Here is a 21,567-nt window from a genome sequence, read left to right on the forward strand (position 1 = left end):
GAGGGATGGCGCGGGCGGCCGGACACTCCCCTCCCTCCCACCCCTCCCGGCCCGCCTCCCCTCTCCTCCCCTCCCCGCCGCCCGGCATCAAAGCGGCTATTATGCTGGACGCCGAGCCCGCCGCCGGCCCCTCTGCTGGAGGACGCGGAAAATGCACGGCGCGGGGGCCGCCTGTGAGCACCTCCCTCTCCGCTCCTGCAGGAACCTCGACCAGTCCCTTCCCGCTCCGGGCCGCGGTTTCCCCTCAAACAGACCGTGCGCGACCTTAGTACGCACTTCGTGGGATGGCTTTAAGATCAAATGCGGGTCCCAGCTGCCGGGAGCTGTAACGTGCCTTTCGCCTTTTGCGCAGCACGCACTTTTGGAAGGGAGGCCTAGGTTCCCAAACTTTACTCTGAACTCTTGAAAGATGAACAAACTTTTAGTTTCTTGAGAAAATGCATAATGACAAAGTGCCTCTAGGGTATCAGTGACACTTGAAATCAATGAGAACGAATTAGTGTTCTGTTAATAAAACCTTTTTTCTTGAGCCCTCACTGGGCACCAGGCACTTTGCCAGATCAACCCAGGATATATGTGTTACATCATTTAATTCTCAAACCTCTGTGAAACAGGACTCGGCAGTTCTGTTCTGCAGAATGGAATGGAGGAAACAATGCTTTTCACCCAGCAGGGGCTGTTATAAATTTTATTACCATCAGGGTGGTTTAAGCAGATAGGAGTTATAACCCTTGGTTGCTGGGACATGTCCCGTCTGGAGGTCAGAGAAGACAGCTGACATAGAATGGGACCCTCATAATGCACTTCTGAGCCTGGTTCAGGCTCAGAGAGCCTGTTGCCCTGGGCTGGCTGGCCCCAGTCACCGGTTCTGCAGGGCAGAGGCCACCCCATCTTCAACTGCTCAGCTGCTGGGCTGCATTGCTAGCCAGATGTTCAGCAGCTGCCACATTCCACCCAGCCACAGCCCCACCTCTGGGGCCAGAGAGTGGCTCTCTACACCCGAAGCGTGACTGGACTGCATGAGTCACGAGATGTCAGGTCTGAGGTATGTCACCGCGGAACAGAGAGGAAGCCTGTTCTCCACCCATTGGGGATGCTGAGACTGGGCCTTGCTGAGCCCCCCACGGCTTGAGCAGAGAAAGGTTTAAGGCCAAGAGCAGGCATCAGGACAGCTGTGTGCCTCTGTCAGCAGAGAAGCTGGGTAACAGGGAAGAGGGTTTGGGGGCATCAGACCCCGCCCCAGAGGTCTGCAAAGCACCCCCATCTCCTTGACACCACTTACACCAGACATCAATCATTGAACTCACAATAGAGCAGCAACCTCCCGTTTTGGCCTCCCCACCCCCGTCCTCCCTCCCAAACCTTCCAGCTTACTCCCTGGGTCATTGACGTGCATCACGTCACCCCCCCACCCCTGGCCTCGGTTTTCAGTTTCTCCGTGGAGGAGCGCACCTCTTCTTTGAATGCTCTCCCCCAGTGAGTTTGCGGGGGTGGGGAAGGCACAGCCCAGCTCTCATTATATGGCCTTGGACCCAGAGACCCTTGATTTTCTGAACAGGAGTAGGGGGGGGACCCGGCCTAAGCTGGGTTGGTCCCTCCTGGGAAGCTGGAATCAGGTCAGTTTTCCAGCTTGTCTCTGCCAAGCTTTTGACCTGATGACAAGTAAACATGGGGGCCATGGTGGGTCCAGGTGGGGGCAGTGGGGACATTCTCTTCCATCAGCACAAGAAAAGCAAAGAAAGCTGCTCTGCAGAGAGAAGGAAACAAAGTAAACGCAGAGAGAGCAGAGGCACAGACCAAGGGGAGGGGCGGGAGGGAAGGGAGAGGCAAGCCCCCGGCCCCTGACCATCTCGGAGCCTTGGCAGCCCTTCCTACCCCAGGATTCCAGGAGACTCTCCCTAGTCCTCCCAACGAACTCCCCTTTTCTGCTTAAACCAACCCGGGAGGGGGGCAGGCCTCGTGGTCAAGAGCCCTGACTGAGCATATGCCGTAATCCCGCCCGCGACCCGAGTTCCTGGAGTGACCCGTGCGGGCCAGGCCCCTACCCTGCAAATGCTGCGCTGTTGCCCGCCCTCTTGCCTGGAATGTTCCCCGCTGTCTCCCCACCCTTTGAGGCCTGGCCCTAAGCCCTCCTCCTCTCCTCACTGGTGTCCCTCCCTGAGCCTTTCTGCGCTGCTGGACACTGGTTTGGAGTTCCTTTCCTGCCTCGGTGTCTCCAGCCTGAGCCGGAGGTCACCTGAGGACCTCTCTGTACCCCACCCCTCAAACTCCCCCGGGCCCTAGACTTTGCCTAATAAGCCCCCTGGAGCAGAGAGGACAGGGCAGATGCTTGGGGTTGCAGGACCCCAGCAGAGTCCCCCCAGCGGGAAGACACTGGCAAAGCCGATGGGCTCAGCTTTGTCACCTTCCTTCTACCTCATGTGGGCCAAGAAGAATCACTGAACCCTCTGCCACTGACTCACTGGTTGGGGGAGGGATGTGCACCCACAGCCAGGCGGTGAGTCCGCACCCACACCGGGGATCCTGCTGCCGACCGGCACCGGAGGACCAAAGGCACACCACCAGCTAGTAAAGGGGTCCTTTATTGCCACGTTAAACAGAGCTGGTTAAACAGAAATGGTCTGTGCTGCCTGTCACCCCTGCTGGGGGACAGGAAGAACGCTGGGAAGGGGCTGGGCCCCCCGAGGCACCCATCCTCCCAGTGCCAAGGCCCCGCAGTCTGCTGGAAGAGGGCCCGGGAAAGGGGAGGAGTGCCAGGAGGAGACGCCGGGAACCCTGGGCAGGGCCTAGCCACAGGGGGAGACCCTAGCCTGACAGGTTAGAAAGGCAGCCAGGCCTCCACGCCCAGCAGGGCCTCCCATGTGGCAGATGGGGCCCCAGGGCTGCAGGGCCAGTTTGGGAAGTGTCGATCGGTCAAAGGCCAGCCAGGGTTGGCAGGGTCACAAAGGGAAGATCCAAGCGACCTGTCTGAGCCCCCTGACCCAGGCCCCCTCAGGTCACGAGGCCATGGCCCAAAAGGGGCACCGGGCCTGGAGCAGGTGATTCCTTCAGTGAGTCTGACCCAGTCCCAGGATCTTGAGAAGGAAGTATTCCACAAAGCCAAAGATACCCCTGCATGGGTGGGCCACGGCCCGGCTGGCCTAGCAGGCTGCACCACGGCCCCAGGAGCCCTGGGCCTCAGGTTCCTCTGCTGAGAACCCCCCAGAATCCTGTGTCTTTTGACCTGCCTGCTCCCTCAGCTACGCAGAGCTGCTGGGTGTTCGTGGCGGGCGACACACTGGTCAGGGGGCTGCAGGACAGACGGCAGGGCTGGGACTGGGGGCTCTGGCTCTTGCTGAACCCGCCCTGGATCTCTGCGGATGGCCCCCCGACCCTGCCCGGTCCCAGCCTCCCAGGTACCAACGCTGCCTGAGTATGTCAGTGTCACAGGGCATTTAACATAACATAACATAACATAACATAACATAACATAACATAACATAAAACACCCCCAGCATCCAGAGGGGGGCACCACACATGGATGGACTTGCACACGCGGGCACGTGTCCACACGTACCTGTGCATGTGTGTGTGTGTGTATGGGGTGGGAGAGCACACCGATGGGTGTGTGCACACCATAGCCGCCTGGGTGAGCTCTGAATGCACACTCACTCCTGCCGGTGTGGAGGGGGTGTAGGCACAGACTCGGGAGGGTACGCGGCAGCAGGATCTGGGCAGTGTGCCTGCATGGCGCACCTGTGGCGGGCGTGCATGCCCTGGGCCGGGGGCACCATGGGTCCGGGCAGCCCTCACTGCCAGCTGGCACAGCTCTCGGGCAGGCTATGCAAAATGGCCTCCAGATTCTGCTTGTCAGCACGGATCTCAGCAAGGTTGCTCTCGAAGCTCTGGATCTGCAGCTGCTGCTGTTCAGACTCCTGCTCCAAGAGCCTCAGTTTCCCTGGCAGCACCCCTGGTGGGCCCAGTTGCAGCCTCAGGCGCTCCAGCGCCCGCTGGGTCTCATTCAGGGCCCGGGCGGGGGCTCCGAGGGTGTCCAGTGATCCTGTGGAGGGGCACGGACAGCCTCAGGGTGGGCTGGCTCCCCTGCAGGCCCCATCCCCAGAAGCCCTCCCCAGCCCAAACCCTCCAGGTTTCCGAGTGCCCACGATCTACCAGGAGGCAAGGGACCGAGAGGGCGGCGTGGTGAGGCAGGTAAGGGCCTGGCCTGGGCACCCTACCGGGCTTATGTGCAGACCCCGGAACTTTCCCCCTGGGTGGCACTGGGCAACTGTTAATTTTTGTTGTTGGTATTACTATTACCGTTGAAAAATGAAGGCCTTGGGTGAGTCCTGAGACCCAGTTTCCTCATCCGTAAAGCAGTGTGAGTGGGAGAGGCCCCATAATGCCTGCTGCTCCCACACACTATTTCAATTCACTGAGAGCCCACACTTAACAGATGGCACTTGTGGGCCAGGATGCGGGGACATCAGGGTGAAAAGAAAGGTTTCTGGCATCAGAATGAGGGTGGGTGAGGCAGACGGGGCGGGAGGGGCTGCAGGCCTGGGCAGCAGGCAGCAGGGTTCCAGTCCTGGCCCAGCACACGTTAGGACTTCCTGGAGGAGCCTCTCCAAGTGTAAAACGAGGGGGTGGGGCCGGGTGCTCATGTATGAACTTGGTGATGGTGGCACGGAGTCCACGGGCTGTCTCCCCCACCTGGCCTTTGTCACCTTGTCACTAAGGTGGCATTCAATGGAAAGACAGCTGAGCCAGGTGGGAGAGTGCTGGAGTCACAGAAACAAATCCTCAATGCCTTCGAATCCCACAGGACCCCCCTGGGCCCCAGGGCTCCCCATGGCCCTGAGTTTCCTGGGCAATGAAGGCTGGTTTGGAGGACAGGCGACTGCCAAGAGCTGAGACCCGGGGCAGGAAGAAGCAGAGAGAAGCTGAGCCCTGCTGCCGGGCAGGCCCTGCTCCCAGCCAAGACTCGGAGAGGTCCCACCATCCACGGGAAAGTCCAAACAGCCTGGCCTTTGAGGAGGTTACAGCCTCCACTCTAACTGCCCAGCTGGGTCTCCTGGGACGGGGACAGGGTCTAGGTGTGCGTGGTCACTCCCGCACCCCCGAGTCAGGCATAGTGCCGACGTGAGAGAATAAATGACAACGACAACGGCCAGAGTGGTTTACCCACACAGAGCGTTTGTTTCATGCTGGGCATCGTGTCCAGTGAGCTGAGTTCTTGCGGGTATAGACCTGTGGCTACGAGCGGGCGCTCTGAATCGGTCAGACCTGAGCGTGATCCGCAGCCTCTCCACTGACTGGCTGGGGGACCCTGGGCACATCATTTAAATTCTCTGTGCCTTAGTCTCCTCATCTGCAAAATAGCGAGAGCCCAGGGATCCTTGCCTCGAAAGTTCAAATGAGATACGATCATGTGTGTGAAGAGCTTAGTGGAGCCTGGCATCCAGGCAAAATGCAGAATCTGGTGATTCTTCCTTGTCTTATCGATCATGGTAACCGAAATGCACGCTGTTACATGGATGGACCTTGAGGACGTTACACTAAGCGAAACAAGCCGGTAACAAAAGTATACACACTATATGGTTCCACTTAGGTGAGGTGCCTACAGTACCAAATTCACAGAGACAGAAAGTAGAACAGGGCTTGCCAGGGGCTGGGGGAGGGCGGAATGGGGAGTCTGTGTATAATGGGGGCAGGTTTCATGTTGGGCTGATGAGAAAGTTCTGGAGATGGATGGTGGCGACGGCTGTACGATAAGGTGGAGGTTGTGCCTGATGCCATTGAACTGTGCGCTGAAAGGTGGCTAAAATGGCAAATTTTATGTTTTGTGTATTCTACCCCAACTTTTAAAACTGCTTGCTCATTTCAGCCTAACTGCTCTGACACTGTCCCTTCGCCCCTGCTCTGAGGGCTCCACGTCTTGGGGGCTGTCCCTTTCACGATTTACTGTCTCATCACGCACAGTGTGGAAAGCACTCTCGAAACTACCCCACCGTTACTCCCATTTCCCGGGTGGGGGAACTGAGGCTCAGAGAGGTGGAGTGATTTTCCCAAGGTCTCACAGCCAAGGAAGGGAAAATGCCAGACTTGAATGCCAGTCTCTCTGATTCCAAACCAGCACCTGATCCTCGATGCCAGACTTGCTTCTGTGACATTCTCTCTCCTTCTCTGAAACCCTCCACCACTGAGGGAGGACCTAGTCACCTGGTACCTACAGGTGTTCTGTGGGTGGTGAGTGTTCTGTGTCTCTCCTCTCCTCCTGACTAGCAGCCCCTGGAGGACGAAGTGAGCATGCTTCTGGACACCATCCCTGCCTCGCCCCGGGGGCCCTGGAGCGGTTACAAATGCTTGTCATTGAGCACAAGGCTCGGGATAGGGGGAGCCACGGACAGGAGGGCTAGGAGGCAAGCTTCCCCAGGACGGGGCCTCCCAGGAAGATCCTGGAGATGCACCGTGGACCCAGGGGGCCAGGGCCCGGTCTTGGGGTCTCCTTACCCAGCCTGGCAAGCAGCTCCGACAAGGCTTTGATGTCCTTCTCCAGAGAGGTGCGTGATTCCCGGATCTGCTTCTCCATCTCGCTCAGCCCGGCACCCACCTTTTGGGGGGGGAGGGGAAGAAAAGCTTGAGCGGCTCCTGGCTGGCTCCCGGGACCACAGGAGAAGGAGTGCTGGGGTCTCAGCACACGTACCTGATCAGCTGCTTCTAGCTGCTGTCTGCGTGCTTCTGAGGCCAGCACCTGCTGGGAGGCCTGTTGGAGCATCGACTGCGTCTGGCTAGAGAGCCGGCCAGCCCGGCGGCGCTCTTGCTTCCCCTCCCTCAGCAAGGCCTTGGCGAGCTACGTACGGGGTGGGCGGCAGCAGCAGGGAGGGGAGTGTGAGTGGAGAAGTTCCTTTTAGAGGTAAAGGGTAACCGCCCTGCCCAGCGGTCATGGATCATGCACTAGATCATTCATTCATTCAACAGCTGTGTACCAGATGCCGGCAAAGTGCAGATTGCTGGACACTACCCATCTCCCCCGAGAGGAGCAATTCCAGTAATTTACAGATGGGGAAACAGAGGTGCAGAGAGGAGGAGCTGGCCACAATCAAAATGGCGGGACCAGAAACCAAGCCTGGGGACTCCTTCAATCCAGCACTGTCTCTAGGGAGCTGTAGAGGCAGTTCACTTGGGCCCTGAGCGACGGTGCTGGGAAGACGCCTATTGGTTCAAATTTGGCCCGAATTAAACAAGAAAAGTCTAGAAGTTTAGGGAGTAGAGCCAAACAGACCGAGGTGTGAGTCCTGGTTATGTTAAGTTACTGAACTGGGCTGGGCGTCAGGGTCCTCACCTGTCCCATGGGGACAGCAGTGACATCTATTTCATGCGGAATCAACAGGGTCGCCCGCGTGAAGCTCCAGAGCTCAGAGCCTGGGACCCCTTAGTAAGTGCAGAGTATTCAGCATTGCATACAGAAGGGGCGTTTACCCTACAGAAGGGCACCTCTTCTATGACAGGCCTCCCACACGCCCAGAAGGCAGGGATGCCCCTGGAGTCACATCCGTGGCCCTGACCTTGGCACTGTCCTTGGCCAACAGCTCGGCTTCCCTGCCCTTCTTCTTGGCACTGGAGGAGATAGATGCCGCATTTCCCAGCATCCTCTCCACCTGCCTGGTCTTCTTTTTGGACTCTGCAAGGAGCCTGTCCTGGACGATGGCTGCCTGCCTCCTCAGTGCGGCCTGGTCCTTGGGCCGAGGAAACCTTGGCTTCATTCCTGTAAAGCCAACCGAGGCTGTGTCAGGAGGGCTGGGCTCATGCCTGGAGAGCCCATTGGGTGGTCACTGCCAGATGTCTGACCAACCCCGGACCCTTGGACAACGGGAGCAGAGGTATGAGATGCACAAGATCTGTGTGTAAACTTCTCAGGCTCACCCAGGGAAAACAAATGAGTGAGACATACTGCCCTGTGAGTGTAAAGATTCATGTTATATTATGATACTTACTAAAGTCACAGAATTGCATGGTGGTCAATGCCTGGGCCAGTGGTAGAGATGGGAGCTATAGCACAGTACACAGCAAGATCCATTAAGTTCTTTGTTTTTTACATACCACGCATTTCTAAATAGGCTTTGAGGCAGCTTATCGTGATGAACAGACCAAAAACTGGACCATTAAAATGATAAACCAAAGGCCATATGTAACTAGAGGGATGATGAAAGGTGAGAAGTGCCAGAAAACTAGGGTAGTGACGGTGCAGGTACCAAATGCACTATTTACCTTTTAGCCCCTAGCAGCCAAGACAAAAAGAGAAATTCTACAATTCACATAGGTTTTTATTATCTAATAAGAAGTAGTTTCCTTCTATATAGAAAGAGAGACTTTTTCATTTCCTTTCAGATAAAATTCTAAGGGAAATTTATCCTAAGGAGTACTGATTATAGTAGACAAAGTCAAAATTTAAAAAGAATCAAGGGGACTTCCCTGGTGATCCAGTGGTTAAGAATCCACCTTCCAGTGTAGGGGACGTGGGTTCGATCCCTGGGCGGGGAACTAAGATCCCACATGCCGTGGGGCAACTAAGCCCACGCATCGCAACGAAAGATCCCGTGGGCTGCAACCAAGACCCGATGCAGCCAATAAATAAATAAATAAATATTTTTAAAAAAAAAGAATCAAGCCTTCTAATATCCAGGGACATAATACTACATAATCATTCTATGAAGATAATCCAAAAGTTAGATCTACTTTGCTTCCTGTACACAAAATTGGCATTTCTTAAAGTGCACTCTGGGGGGACTTCCCTGGTGGCACAGTGGTTAAGAATCCGCCTGCCAGTGCAGGGGACACAGGTTCGAGCCCTGGTCCAGGAAGATCCCACATGCCGCAGAGCAACTAAGCCCGTGCGCCACAACTACTGAGCCTGAGCTCTAGAGCCCGCGAGCCAGAACTACTGAGCCTACGCGCTGCAACTACTGAAGCCCTCGCGCCTAGAGCCCGTGCTCTGAAACAAGAGAAGCCACTGCAGTGAGAAGCCGCGCACCGCAACGAAGAGCAGCCCCCACTCGCCACGACTAGAGAAAGCCCGTGCGCAGCAACGAAGACCCAACACAGCCAAAAAAAAGAAAAAAGTGCACACTGGGGAGCCCTAATTCTACAGGGTGTTGATAAATGCTAGGGGAAATTAAGTTTACATAAAGTGAACCCGGTTTCCTTATTGAAGGACTTCTCAGAGCCTTTAATATTCTCTGGTGTGCACTGCAAGGCCTCAGGGGGATCTATAGCACGTGACATTTCCTAAACTTATTTGAACACAGATCCTCTCTTGGCAGAGCAGCTGCAGGCTAGGGGCTGTTCCACATTTCATTCAGTAAAATCTCCTTTCTTGGTCTACCCGACTGTAAAATGGGGGCACTTGGCCTCATTTTCCTACAGCTCAAAAGAGACCTGTACTGGCATCAACCCATCAACCCACGTTCTAAAGAGAAACGCTGCATCCCTGCCCATAGCCCCACTGGACATTGGACCAGGGCAGCCATATTTGTACCAGGTAACCAGACTCCCAGCCAGAGTGGCCTAGATCAGGGATGGACAGCTGATGGCATCAGATTCTCTTCCCATCTGGTCCTGAGGGGCTCTGCGTGTGTGGTCTGATGATGGACGGCCACGTAGGCAAGAACCTGGTGAGTGGCATGTGAGATGGGGAGGGACAAAGCAGCCACAGGAGAGGGAGGTCCTTAGAGGCAGAGGGAATGGTCTCCTTGGCTTATGCCCACATGACTGGACTTCTGTCCTCTGCAGCCAAGCCTGCCCTGGTGTCTGTCATGGGCATCTGTGCATCCATGAGCCTGGGGCTAAGCAGGGCACACATACCTTCTAGGTCAGCCAGCAGAGTCCTGGCTCCTGTGACAGTCACCATGGCAGCCCGGACAGATGAGGAAGCCCGGGTCAGAGCAGCTCTGGCTTCCCGGTGCAGCTGGAGAGAGAAGAGAGAGTCTGGTTAGGTGATGCTGGAGGTGTGCTGGGCAGAGAGGGGTCAGGTGGGCACCAAACCCACATGTACAAGGTCCCAAAACATCACCAAAACTCTGACACTGAATTATACTGTTTACCAGGAACATCTGATCTGTTTTATTATACCAATATTAAACCTTGAATATCTCTCCCAAGAAGTTACCTGTCTCACCAAAGCTCCGAGGAAAACTGGAACCTAAGAACTAAAAGAGATGGACAACTGAAAATTTCTTGTCAGAATGCTGCTGCGTCTCAGCCAGAGGATGTGAAGTCGAGAATCTGTTTATTAGACAACTTTTACTCACAGAAAATTAGTTTCTTCCCCGTTGCCACTAAAAAAAGGCTGGATACTTAAAGAATACGGGTTTGATGGATGAAGAGATACACAAAATGTGGTGTATCCACAGAAAGGAATATTATTCAGCCACGAAAGGGAACGAAGTGCTGATATATACTACGATGTGGATGAACCTAGAAAATATTACGGTAAGTGAAAGCAGCCAGACACAAAAGGTCACATATGGCACGATTCCATTTATATGAAATGTCTGAAATAGGAAAATCCATAGAGACAGAAAGCAGATGGGCAGTCGCCAGGGGCTGGGGCAGGGGGGAGGAATGAAGAGCTTAATGGGTGTAAGCAGTCGCCCTTTGGGGTGATGAATGTTTTGGAACCAGACAGAGGTGGTGATTGCACAACACTGGGAATGTGCTAAGTGCCACTGTGTTGTACACTTTCAAACGGGTAATTTTATGTGATGTGAATTTCAATCCATCATCAGTCATGCGGGGTCTAAAAAAATTCTTTTGGTAAAGTCTTTGTTGAATTTGTTACAATACTCCTTCTGTTTTATACTTCGGGTTTTTTGGCTGTGAGGCATGTGGGATCTTACCTCCTCGATCAGGGATGGAACCTGCATGCCCTGCATTGGAAGGAGGAGTCTTGACTACTGGACCGCCAGGGAGGTCGCAATCGTGTGGGTTCGAAGAGCCACGAGATGCTGCCATGGGACCCCTTGTGTCTTAAGTCTTACTCCAAATGCCTAGCAGGATGGGAGAGGAAGGTGGGAGGCCCTGTGTTGGAGCACTGCGCACTAGGGGCTGGTCCTGACTCTGCTGTGGCCTCATCTGTGCCCCAGACCAGGGTGATGGACTAAATCAATGGGTACCACCCCAGGGGGCCCTGACACAGCACAGGTCTCCCAGTATGTGACAGGCACCAGGCCCAGCTGTTCGGATGCAGGCAACAGCTTTCTGCCTTGTTTCTTGTCTTTAAAAGGAAAATAAAGATGGATACAGGGGACTTCCCTGGCAGTCCAGCGGTTAAGACCCTGCTCTTCCACTGTACGGGGCACGGGTTCGATCCTTGGTCAGGGAACTAAGATCTTCCGTGCCCGCCCCCGCAAAAAAAAGATGGCTACGGGATAAGCCACTGCTGGGATTTGAAAAAGGTCTGTATATTAGCTCATTGTATTATATATATCATGTTGATTTCCTTATTTTGATCCTTGTAAGGTGGCTGGGTAAAACATTAACAGAAGGAGAATCTGCGTGAAGGGTATATGGGACTTCTTTGTGCTCTCTTCACAACCTTTTTCTAAGTCTAGATGAAAGATGGAAAGTTAAAAAAAAAAACACACTTGAAGGGGTGCTTATACTTTAATAGGTTGGAAACCACTGGTTGGGGCTCAATTCACTCCATGATTCTTGAATTCCCTGACTATTTAGGCTTGCCTCCCCTCCTGGGTTGTAAATGCCAAACAGTGGGGTTTCGCACTACAGCAACGTATGTGCTCGCTGAAATATCTGGCAAGTGAACTAATGAATGCAAGAATAAGTGAATGAGACCCATCCCAGCTGTAATTAACACTGAGTAAGGGTGGTGGGCGTGGCTCTGTCTGTCTGTCCATCCTGCCTCCTCTCACACCTTTACTCCTTCTTGGGAAATCAGGACCTCCTGCCTTGGCACGAGCTAACTGAGGTTCTCTGGAATTTGGGGGAAGGCACTGGAGGGGTGGAAAGAACTACTTCTGGTCTTTGCCCTTCCCTCCCCCTGCAACCCCTGAGCCCAGATCATGCCTGGGGCAGCCCCAACTTTCTCCAGGTGCTGCCTCAAAGGACAAGAGCCCACCTGCGTAAGGGGTTCTGTCTTGTGCAGCACGGCCTGGGCGGTGGCCTGGAGGGCCCGGGCAGCCTCGGTGACCACGCGCTCTCTCGATGTGACCGTCTTCTCCAGGGCCTGCACCTTCAGGCCCAGGGTCCTGGCCTGGGACTTCTGAGGCTGCCGGGAGATGGAGGGCTCAGACAAGGCCTGATGGGAAGGTCCGAGGGGCAGGTCCTCTACTGGGTGGGAGAAGCCCAGGGGCAGGGACCGTGGGGGGGCAGGGCTGCACGTGGACCCTAAGAAGCAGAGGGGCCAGGGCGAGAGAAGCCAGACTGGGGAAGCTTCACTTGAGGTCTGATTCTAGCACCAGCAATTTCTAGAAGCGCAGACTCGGCTAACCTCCCGGACCTGTGTTTCTTTCCCCAGGCTCACAATCCCTTAGCTGAAACCTTGGGGCCGGACGTACTTCTGAATTCAGAATTTCCTGCGGGGACTTCTTATTACCTAACGCCCTCAGCAGTATCTGGGGCAGTGCTCAGGGCCAAACATGTCACCACCTACATTTTCCTTCTTCACACACAGTGGGAGGATCAAACAGCCTGGGAGCCGTCAGTCCTGGGCAGGCTGGGCCCCAGATGCATTTCTATAAGTTTAGTCTTTTTTTTTAAAGTTTAGCTCCCAAGTTTTGGAATTTCAGGATTACTGAGAAGGCCTGATGAGCTGATTTATCCAGAGGTAAACAGCATAGGGTGACAGGCACACAGAGGATGAGGGCATTGCTCACGAATCCCCTCCAGCCCCTCATGGATGCAGGCCTGAAATAACCAAATGCGTGAGCTCTAGCCGACAGACGGACAAAGTAACCGAGGCATAGGGATGGGAAGTCCTTTGCCAAGGTCACAGAGCTAGAGTGGCGGAGCTGGGATTTGGCCCCACGTCCGTCTGGTGTCATTGCCAATGCCACTGTGATGAAGGAGAGGCCTCGGCCTTGATATTATCATTATAATCAACAACAAAGATTGGCTGAGATCTTTAAATCAACTGCTAGGGAGTTAGAAATAAGCCACGCCCTCTGCCTCTGCCTGGGCCGCCCTGGTTTCCCAGCTGCCACGTTCTCCCTCACAACCGCCGTATGCAGAGCGTCAAGGACAGCTGAGCTGACCGGTGCTGCAGGGGCAGCCGGTGAGGCCAGGCGCTGGGCTGCATCCGCGCCGACTTGCTGCACGGCGGCCAGCACCCTCTCAGCTTCGGGCAGCACCTCTGCCACAGCCGTGCCCAGCGCCCTCTGGGCCGCGTGTACCTCCTGGTACCTGGGAGGAGACAGAGGCAGGATGGCCCAGGAGCAGGACGCAGGCCATCCCTCCCCATTGCTGTCCCGGCCCCCCCAGTGGAGCTCCCGGTCGAAGGGGCTCTGGCAACTTCCCGGGCAGAACTGCCGTCTGCGGAGTCGGTACCCAGCAGCTGGCCTCGGAAACTGGCTGCTTGGCAGCTGTCTAATGAATGGGGAAGGCAGCCGAGGGACTGCATTCTTGTTTCCTCATTCACTGAATTCAATCACGCTTTTCTGAAGGAGCTCCCGCTTGGTTTCCACTTGAGAATCACATGTTTTGCAAATGTTTGGCTCCTCTGGGTGAATGAGGAAGAGGAAAATGCCCGGTGTTGTTGGAGGGATAGCGGCCCAGGCCCTGATGCCCCTGAGGGACCTTGAGCATGTTGCTCTCCAGGTAAATGGAGATCTCTGGGCTGTACGACTGTTCTGGGGCCCTTTCTCCCTGAAATGCTGTAATCAATCAACCAGGACAGCTTTCCTGTCCAGCTGTCCACACCCTGCCCCACCCAGCTCCCCCTACCATGGGTACTGCTGGACCACCACCCCCCCCCCCCCCCCCCCCCCCCCCCCCCCCGTCCCCAGGGTGCCTCCCATCCCTTATCCCTCTACAGAAAGCCAGCCCCCCCACCCCTGGGAGTGGGTCATGTGATCCACCCAGCCATACCGATTGGCTCAGGACTGGCCACCTGACCCAAGCTGGGCCAATCAGATTCTCTCATCTAGGAAATCCACTTGGGCTCAGTGAGACGTTTGTGGGTCTCCATTGACCCTCTGAATGAGCTGGATACAAGAGGGCCACCCACAGCAGAGAAGCAGAGGCCAAGAAGAAAGCTGGTGCCTGACAGGAGCTCCCCAGGGGTCTGGGGAGGGGCAGGGGAGCTTCAGGGGGCCGAGGAGGAGCAGATCTGGGGCCTCCTTGTTTAGGTTCTCGTTCCTTCTCTCCAGAGGCTAAGCTGCACCCCGGCGTGAGTGGGTTCCTCTATCGCACCCCCAAGCAGGCCTAAGACCCTAGGCATCACACCCCACCCTAAAGAACATCGGGACTCAGGGAAGGAAGCCGGTTCTGGAACCAGCAGCCTCTGACCAGGCCCTGCCGGCTTCAGGAAGCCAACCCAAGTTCCTACCCACACCTGGGAGGTCTCCTCACCTGTCCTCTAGCTCCTGCTGGGCCTCCAGGGCTGTTCTCCCCTCCACCAGACTCCAGAGAAGCGCATAACTGCTGTTGGAGGTGAGCAGGGCCCTCCGAGCAGTGGCCTCAATCCTGGTGGTGGTGTCCCTGTGACTGTATGACAACACCCGTCCGACCATCACCAGGGGCTGACACAGAGCGGGCCCGGGCCCACCCCCCACCCCCCGCCACCGCATGGGCCTCTTGCTGTCCCAAAGGGAGTACAGCCACGGGTACCAGGCTCCTGTCCTCCCTCTGCCTGACGCACAGTGAAGACTGATGGGAAGGGGACCCGTGCCCCCGCTCCTGTTATATAGGGTTTATGCCTGTTGTCCTGGCATAATAAATAATAGGGCCTTTGATCACACATAAAATCTCAGCTTGGACAATAAATTATATGGTTACCCTAATAAAGAGAGCACAGAAAAGACAGCCTGGGTTTGAGTCTGGCTCTATCACTTCTAACCCCGTGTCCTTAAGCAAGTCACTTTACTTCTCTGAGTCTCTTTTCTCATCTGTAAAATGGGCCTACAGTCCCTAAAGTACAGCTAAAGGGACAAATTGCTTCAGAGCTTGTGTCTTTAGAATCTTAAGCTGCTTCTTAAAAGCAGTGGATGAAACAACCCAAATGTCCATCGACGGATGACTGGATAAACAAAATGTGGCATATTGGTACAATGGAACATTATTGAGTTGTAAAAAAGAATGAAGTACTGATATATGGTACAATAGCCATGAACCTTGAAAATATTTTGCTGTATGAAAGAAGCCAGATACAAAAGACCATGTGTATGATTCCATTTATATGAAACGTCCAGATTGGCAAATCTATAGAGACGGAAAGTAGATTGGTGGTTACCAGGGGCTGAGGAGGGTGAAGAGGAATGGGGAGCGACGCCTAATGGGTACCTGTTTCTGGGGTAAGGAAACTGTTCTAAAACTGACTGCGGAGATGGTTGCACGATTCTGTGAATACACTGAAAACCACTGAACTGTACTTGAACTGGTTGACTTGCAGGACATGTGAATTATATCTCAGTAAAGCTGTTATAAAAAAAAAGCCAGTGAAGGCTCTCAGATGCCTTCAGGCGACCAATGTCGGCAGACCCCCACCCCGACCCCTGCATCTCATGCCATCCTTGCACACCTCTCCTTCCCATGGCGATGTCACTTCAGCTCTGTACTCAAGTGATTCCAACTCCCGGGGTGGGGATACCTATGGGGCTGGCCCTGACCCTGGAAGCCCCCAGCAGAAGGGCTGGGCTCCCTTCATGGTTGTGTGGCCAGGACCTCACCATGCTCCCAGGGCATGGGGGCTCACCTCCTGGCGAGGGCACGGGCCTCTATGGCCAGATGGCTCCAGTTGGTGGGCTGGCCGAGCCCTTCCTGAGGCATCGCCTTTAGAGAAGAGAGAGAAATAGGAGGAAACTGATGGTCCATCCCTGAAGGGCAGGGCCCACATCTGGCTAACTTGTTGGGCAGACCTGGGCCATGCCACTTATTTCATAAACGCTCAGAGCCAGCTACAAAGTCAGCATCCAGTGGGCAGAGCCCTAGAGCTTGGAAATAACAATAACGACGCCTACCACTTGCTGGGCATTCACTGTCTACTTGGAATACGGCTCGTTCTTTGCAAATATTATCGCACTGAATCGGCAGAGGAGGCACTGTGTGACCGTTATTTTGCAGATGAAAAAACTGAGCCTCCCAAGGCAGGGGGCGGGGGCATGCCCCAGGCTCAGTAGAGGGGAGGAGTTGGGGAGGGGTCCCCTGGGGTACCAGAGATGCAAGGATGGTGGCTGCATGCAGAATCTCCTCTTCTGAGGACTCCAGCACCGCCTCTAGGTCTGCCAGCTGGATGCAGGTCTTCTCAGCTCTGGCCTGGGCACAGTGGGCTTTCCTGCTCAGTGCCTGCAGCTGCTCCTGGGCAGCCTTCACAGCACCCTCAAGGCCTGTCACCTGCTCCAGGAAGTCTTCCTGGGCCCCTGCAGAAAGCCCAGAGTCCAGGAGTCACAGAGCAGTCGAGATTTCACAATAAAGCCTGCAACTTCAAGGGGCCCCATCTGTGTCCTCTACTCCTCCTGGGCACAGCTTGACTCCATCACCAGGCCTGAGCACTGGTTCCAAAGGAAAGGCCTCCCCATTTTACAGATGCGAAGGCTGAGGCCCAGAGATGGCAAATCATGACCCAAGGTCCCCCACACAGAAAGTCAGCCACACAGGAAGGACTGGAAGGAATCCAGGCCTTCTAGATCCACAGCAAACAATTCCTGAACCTGAGACAGCAGTACAACCCGCCTTGAGTCAGCTCTGTAATTCGCAGCGTGGCTCAGGGTGGGAGTTTCAATGCACAGCATCTGACAGCTCCCTATTTTGTTAGTCTTGCAAACAGGTGCTCAGCTCACCTACGGCTGCTACAGGAGTACAGGTGCTTGTGAAGGCGAAATTTAACAAAATAAGCAATTCACGTTTGATGCTCCTAAATTTCAGTGTTCCAGGGACAAATTCCACGTGGACTTAATGACAATCTTTTTTCTTATTTACCCATTTATTTTCTATGCTGGGGATACAGCAGTGAGCAAAACGGCCAACAGTCAAAGACGGCAGGAACTTTACCTGTTCAGCACCTGGGACAGCGCCCCAACGATTATTTGTTGAGTGACTGACTCAACGAATAAACCCACCCCCTGTCCTCACTGAGCTTATGGGTGCAGTCTAGGTGGCGCAGGGGGCATGGGGACCGAGGCTGTAGTCAGAGGTTGATATTAATAAAGCTACAAAATACAACTGGGTGAGGGATGTTGAAAGAGAGGTCCGTGGGATGACAGGACTGCATAGCAGGAGGAACTCACTTAGCTGGGGAGGTCTGACAGGCTCTCCCAGCAAGTGAGTTCTCCTAGGGGTGAACCCAACTGAGGTCAGACTGAAGGGCTCCAAAGGAGGTATCTGACCAGCCAGCCCCCTCCCACTGACTCCCAGTCTCCCACTCTGCTCTCCCACTGTACCTTGCAGCAGGGGGTGGCCCTGGTAGACGTCCCCCCGTGGGGCCTCTCCCTGTAGAATGTCCAGTGGTCCCCAGGGCCTGCCACAGTTTGACCCCTGCAGCCACCCTTCCATCAGGGTCAGTCTGGCCTTTAGCTTGGCAGCCTGGAGGGGTCAGGGAAGGAACGGTGTGTGAGGCTGGTGGCCTGAAGTCCTGCTTGGAAACCTCAGCCTGGCCTGCCCCCCCCGAGCATTGCCTTCTCCAATCCCACCCTGGGCCTCAAAGCTAAGCACACACCGGACCTCTGAGAACCAACTGTGCCCACCCTGTCCTCGGAGCTGTCCCTTCCCTTCTCATACCCACAGCACCTGCTGGCATTCAGCCGACCACACCTCTGCCCTACTGAGGGAGGGATGGGAAGGGAAGCCCCAGGAGGGTTTCTGTCTGTTTTGCTATGTTCCCAGGACTTGGCACAGAGCAGGCATGTGATCCTTGCAGGCTGAGTGAGTGTGCTTTGCCTGCAAGGATCCTTGCAGGCTGAGTGAGTGTGCTTTGCACGTCTCCTAGCCCCATTCTTTCAATCATATGAACGATACACGCATTTACGGGGCACTTGCTAGGAGCCAGGTATGAGCGACCGCTGGCCACGCACCAGCTCACATTCACCTCGTAACCACCCTAAGGGGCAGGGGATACAGGTCCCGAGCCCAGTCCTCGATTCCAAAGTCCAAAACGCTCTGAAAACCTGCAAAGCTTTCCATTCCTTACTGGGTGGCAAAATCAGGTTGAAAAAACCCTGCACTCAATTAGAAACACAACTGCTCTGAACAAGGCTACTTATGATCTTTATTTACCCCCTTGGTGTGACTATTCGCCTGTTCTCCTGCAGATGTGTCACTGGGTTTGGTTAGGGGGCTGGCCCAGGCACCGCTGGGAGTGGTACCTAATATTCAGCACACGCCATCCTATCTTTCTACAGAACCATCACTGGACTCAGGTTAAGGGGCTGCAGGTTTTCATTTTGGAGTAGGAGACACACACTGAAACTTACCAAGGCTGTCACCTGCCTGGGCATGTGACAACTAACAGGGTTGGGGGGGTAGGGGAACCCCAGAGGTCATGCTCCTGACCCCTGCACGACACCACCTCCCTGCCTGAGATACTACTTGTGTCCCATAATGGGCATTGCCTTCCTCCTGACCCTCCCCCAAAGGGCCTTCTGTGGTCTCGTTCCCATTGAACTTGAGAAAGTGTGAGACCTCGGCCTGGGTGGTGGGGAAGGACATGCAACAGAAGCCACCTTTCTCCTGTCCGCTCAGGAGCCAGGGAAGGGCAGAGGTGGGGCTGGGCCAGATGGCTGGGTGGGCACAAGAAGGAGGTGGACGGTGGTCCTAGAAGGCCTGAGAGCTGTGGGTAAGTGGGCATTTCCCGGTGCCCAGCACAGAGCTGGTGCTCATTGGGGGTGTGAAATGAACAGAAGGTGGGGCGGCCCTGGGCAGGGCCTGGATGGGAGGGCTCACCTCCTTCTTCACCAGGGCGTAGCAGGACGGGCACTCCTGGCAGTGTGTGCCGCCGGCCGTGAGGAAGAAGTTGTCCTGGCAGAGGTCACACTTGTAGCCCACGAAGCCGGGCCTGCACACACACGTGCTGTTCTCGTGACACTGGGCCGAGGCGGCGCCCAGCGGGGAGCACCTGCAGGCTAGGGGGCGGGGCAGACGGCACTGGGTGCCCCGATGGCCACCCCACACTGGAACCCCCAGGTCCCCCGCACCCTTGCGCCTGGCTGCTTCAGACCCCGTGGGCAGCTCAAGTACATTCCTGGGTCCTTCCTGGGAGACTGATTCAGAAGGCTGGAGGTGACGGCTGAGAGCCTGAGTTATTTCAGTGCCCCTGGGATCTGAGGACCAGTCAGGTTTAGGACTGCCACACAGTCTAACCAAACAAATGAGGCCCAGAGAGGTGACCTGATGGCCCCAGGCACACAGGGATTCAGCAGTGGAGTCTAGGACTAGATTCTTGGCCTCCCATGCTGTCCTCTGTGCTGTTCACTCACTCCATGTTCCCACGGCTGCTCTAAGAAAACCTGCCCCGTATCTGATCTCTCTCCTGCTGCGTGGCCGTCTGCCCCGTTGGTCCTCTTTCCTAGAAGCCTCACTCTCTAGGCAGCCTGGGAAGGACCCGGCTTCCTTACCCCGGCAGCCCTCGATGGAGAAGCCGAAGAAACCCAGCTGGCATCTGTCGCAGGCCTGGCCCTCGACGCCTGGACGGCAGGGGCACTGCCCGGTCTTGGGGTGGCACTGGTTCTCCTGGGAGCCCAGCGGGTGGCACTTGCAGCTACGATAAGGGAAGGGGCCCAGGTCTGAGTCCAGCTCTGGGCCATCCCCAGTCCCACCTCTGCCGGCTAGGGCTGGTGATCACGCCTCTGTTGACAAGGCCCCATCTCTGTGTCTGCACATGTCAAACAGCTTCCCTCAAGCTGTGCCCTGGAAAGCACAGTCTCATAAAATGCCCCCCCCACCCCCTAAAAAAAGGTATGGGGACGTATATACATTTGGACTATACCCTTCAGTTGGAAAGACACAATGCAATTAGCATATTAAAGGCCTGAGAAGTCTGGTCAGGAAGAAACCTGTTTGCTTCACTGGGCATTTCCCTGGAGTTCTCCACTGCTCCCTAAAGATGGTATCTAAGCTGCTGCTGTGGCCCAAAAGGTCACAGAGCGACAGAGTTACCGAGAAGGGAATCAGAGACCCAACCAGCCCCTGCCCACCTGGGCATCCCTTAGGGCTGCTCTTGGCCTGCAGCCTGGGTTGGCAGGGCCATGAATCTGACCCCCAAGGGACCGTCCCTTTGTCCCCCTTCAGTGCAGGGCACAGTGTACCTGGCAGTGGACCTGGGACGACACATGCCAAGCCAGGCCCCTCTCTGGAGGCTCCCTGGCGACTTCGTCCATCCTGGAGAAACACCCAGGGGAAGGGCACCCACAGCCTCACCCCACCCACCTCCGGCAGCCCCCGCCAGGCTGGAGGTCGTAGAAGCCAGGGCTGCAGTGGCCACAGTCCCGTCCGGTCACATGAGGCAGGCAGGTGCACTGGCCGGTCACTGGGTCACAGGGTCTCTGCTCGCCGACTGAGCCCGCCTGGTCGCAGCTGCAGGCTGGGGGTGGGAGCAGGAAAGGGTGGTGGGGAACCATGCCGATCATCCGTTCAACCTCTGGGGACCCAGGAGAGGCAGAGAAGATGGGGAGCCCACAGAGATGACTCCCGTTCAGCTCAGACTCCTGAGCAGTCTCTGAAAAAAGGTTCTAGGGCTGGGCTCAAGTCTCAGCCCATTTTCTACGTCCTTGGAGAGACAGCCCAGAATAGTCGTGGTGGCAGATGGCCCTTCTGAGCCTGCCCTGAATCCCCACAGGCTGGAGAGAAGGCCAGAAACTTGGTTGGGGGTTAGGGGCAGACCTCTGTTCCCACTGTTTTGGGCCACTTGTCTCTGCTCTCCTGGGCCCCATAAAACAAGAGGCGACGGGTGCTCCATATACAGCAAGGGCTCAGGAGCAAGTGAGTCTGGGGCAAATACTGAGCTTCTCCCTGCAGCACTTCTGGAAGCCTCCCACGAGCTCACGCACGCTGTGGCCCTCTGAGAGGGCATAGAGGGCTGAGCATCTCGGTGGGGAGGCACGGCCTGACAGGAAGCCCAGGGGCAGGACAAACATGATGAGTGCCGCAGGCCATCTGGGACAGTCTTGCATGCCAACTGTGGAGCGTGAGGTAAGTGCTGAATTATCCGGGCAGGAAAAAAAAAAAAAAAATCACAGGGTCAGAGTTGATCAGATCCCAAGGCTGAGAGACCTCGGAGAAGAGCAAACCCATACACTTTCTTGACAAGGCAACAGGGAAGGTGAGTAACCTGCCTAAGGTCGCACAGCCTTGCAGAGCAGCCAGCTGGATCTGGTGGAGAAGGGGCCCACCACGTCCCACCCTGTGGGTCTGGGAGGGGGGTACTCA

At 55.6% G+C, this 21,567-nt stretch overlaps 1 protein-coding gene across 1 annotated transcript in view; it reads right to left on the reverse strand.

Annotated features, from left to right (window-relative positions):
• Positions 1-2,566: 2,566 nt before the first annotated feature.
• LAMC3 (laminin subunit gamma 3) overlaps positions 2,567-21,567 on the reverse strand; it is a 60,453-nt gene continuing 41,452 nt past the window's right edge. The window contains exons 15-28 of the mRNA XM_032636317.1: positions 20,569-20,722; positions 19,758-19,900; positions 19,087-19,265; positions 17,589-17,730; positions 16,363-16,568; positions 15,905-15,981; positions 14,563-14,697; positions 13,248-13,395; positions 12,113-12,262; positions 9,841-9,943; positions 7,545-7,744; positions 6,683-6,829; positions 6,490-6,589; positions 2,567-4,039 (exon numbers count right to left, since the gene is read on the reverse strand). Coding sequence (XP_032492208.1) covers positions 3,789-4,039; positions 6,490-6,589; positions 6,683-6,829; positions 7,545-7,744; positions 9,841-9,943; positions 12,113-12,262; positions 13,248-13,395; positions 14,563-14,697; positions 15,905-15,981; positions 16,363-16,568; positions 17,589-17,730; positions 19,087-19,265; positions 19,758-19,900; positions 20,569-20,722 — 2,135 coding nt within the window. The 3' untranslated portion in view covers positions 2,567-3,788. The remainder of the gene's footprint in view (positions 4,040-6,489; positions 6,590-6,682; positions 6,830-7,544; positions 7,745-9,840; positions 9,944-12,112; positions 12,263-13,247; positions 13,396-14,562; positions 14,698-15,904; positions 15,982-16,362; positions 16,569-17,588; positions 17,731-19,086; positions 19,266-19,757; positions 19,901-20,568; positions 20,723-21,567) is intronic.

The sequence above is a fragment of the Phocoena sinus genome, chromosome 6 (genome assembly GCF_008692025.1).
Source record: "Phocoena sinus isolate mPhoSin1 chromosome 6, mPhoSin1.pri, whole genome shotgun sequence".
In the NCBI taxonomy this organism is placed as follows: Eukaryota; Metazoa; Chordata; class Mammalia; order Artiodactyla; family Phocoenidae; genus Phocoena; species Phocoena sinus.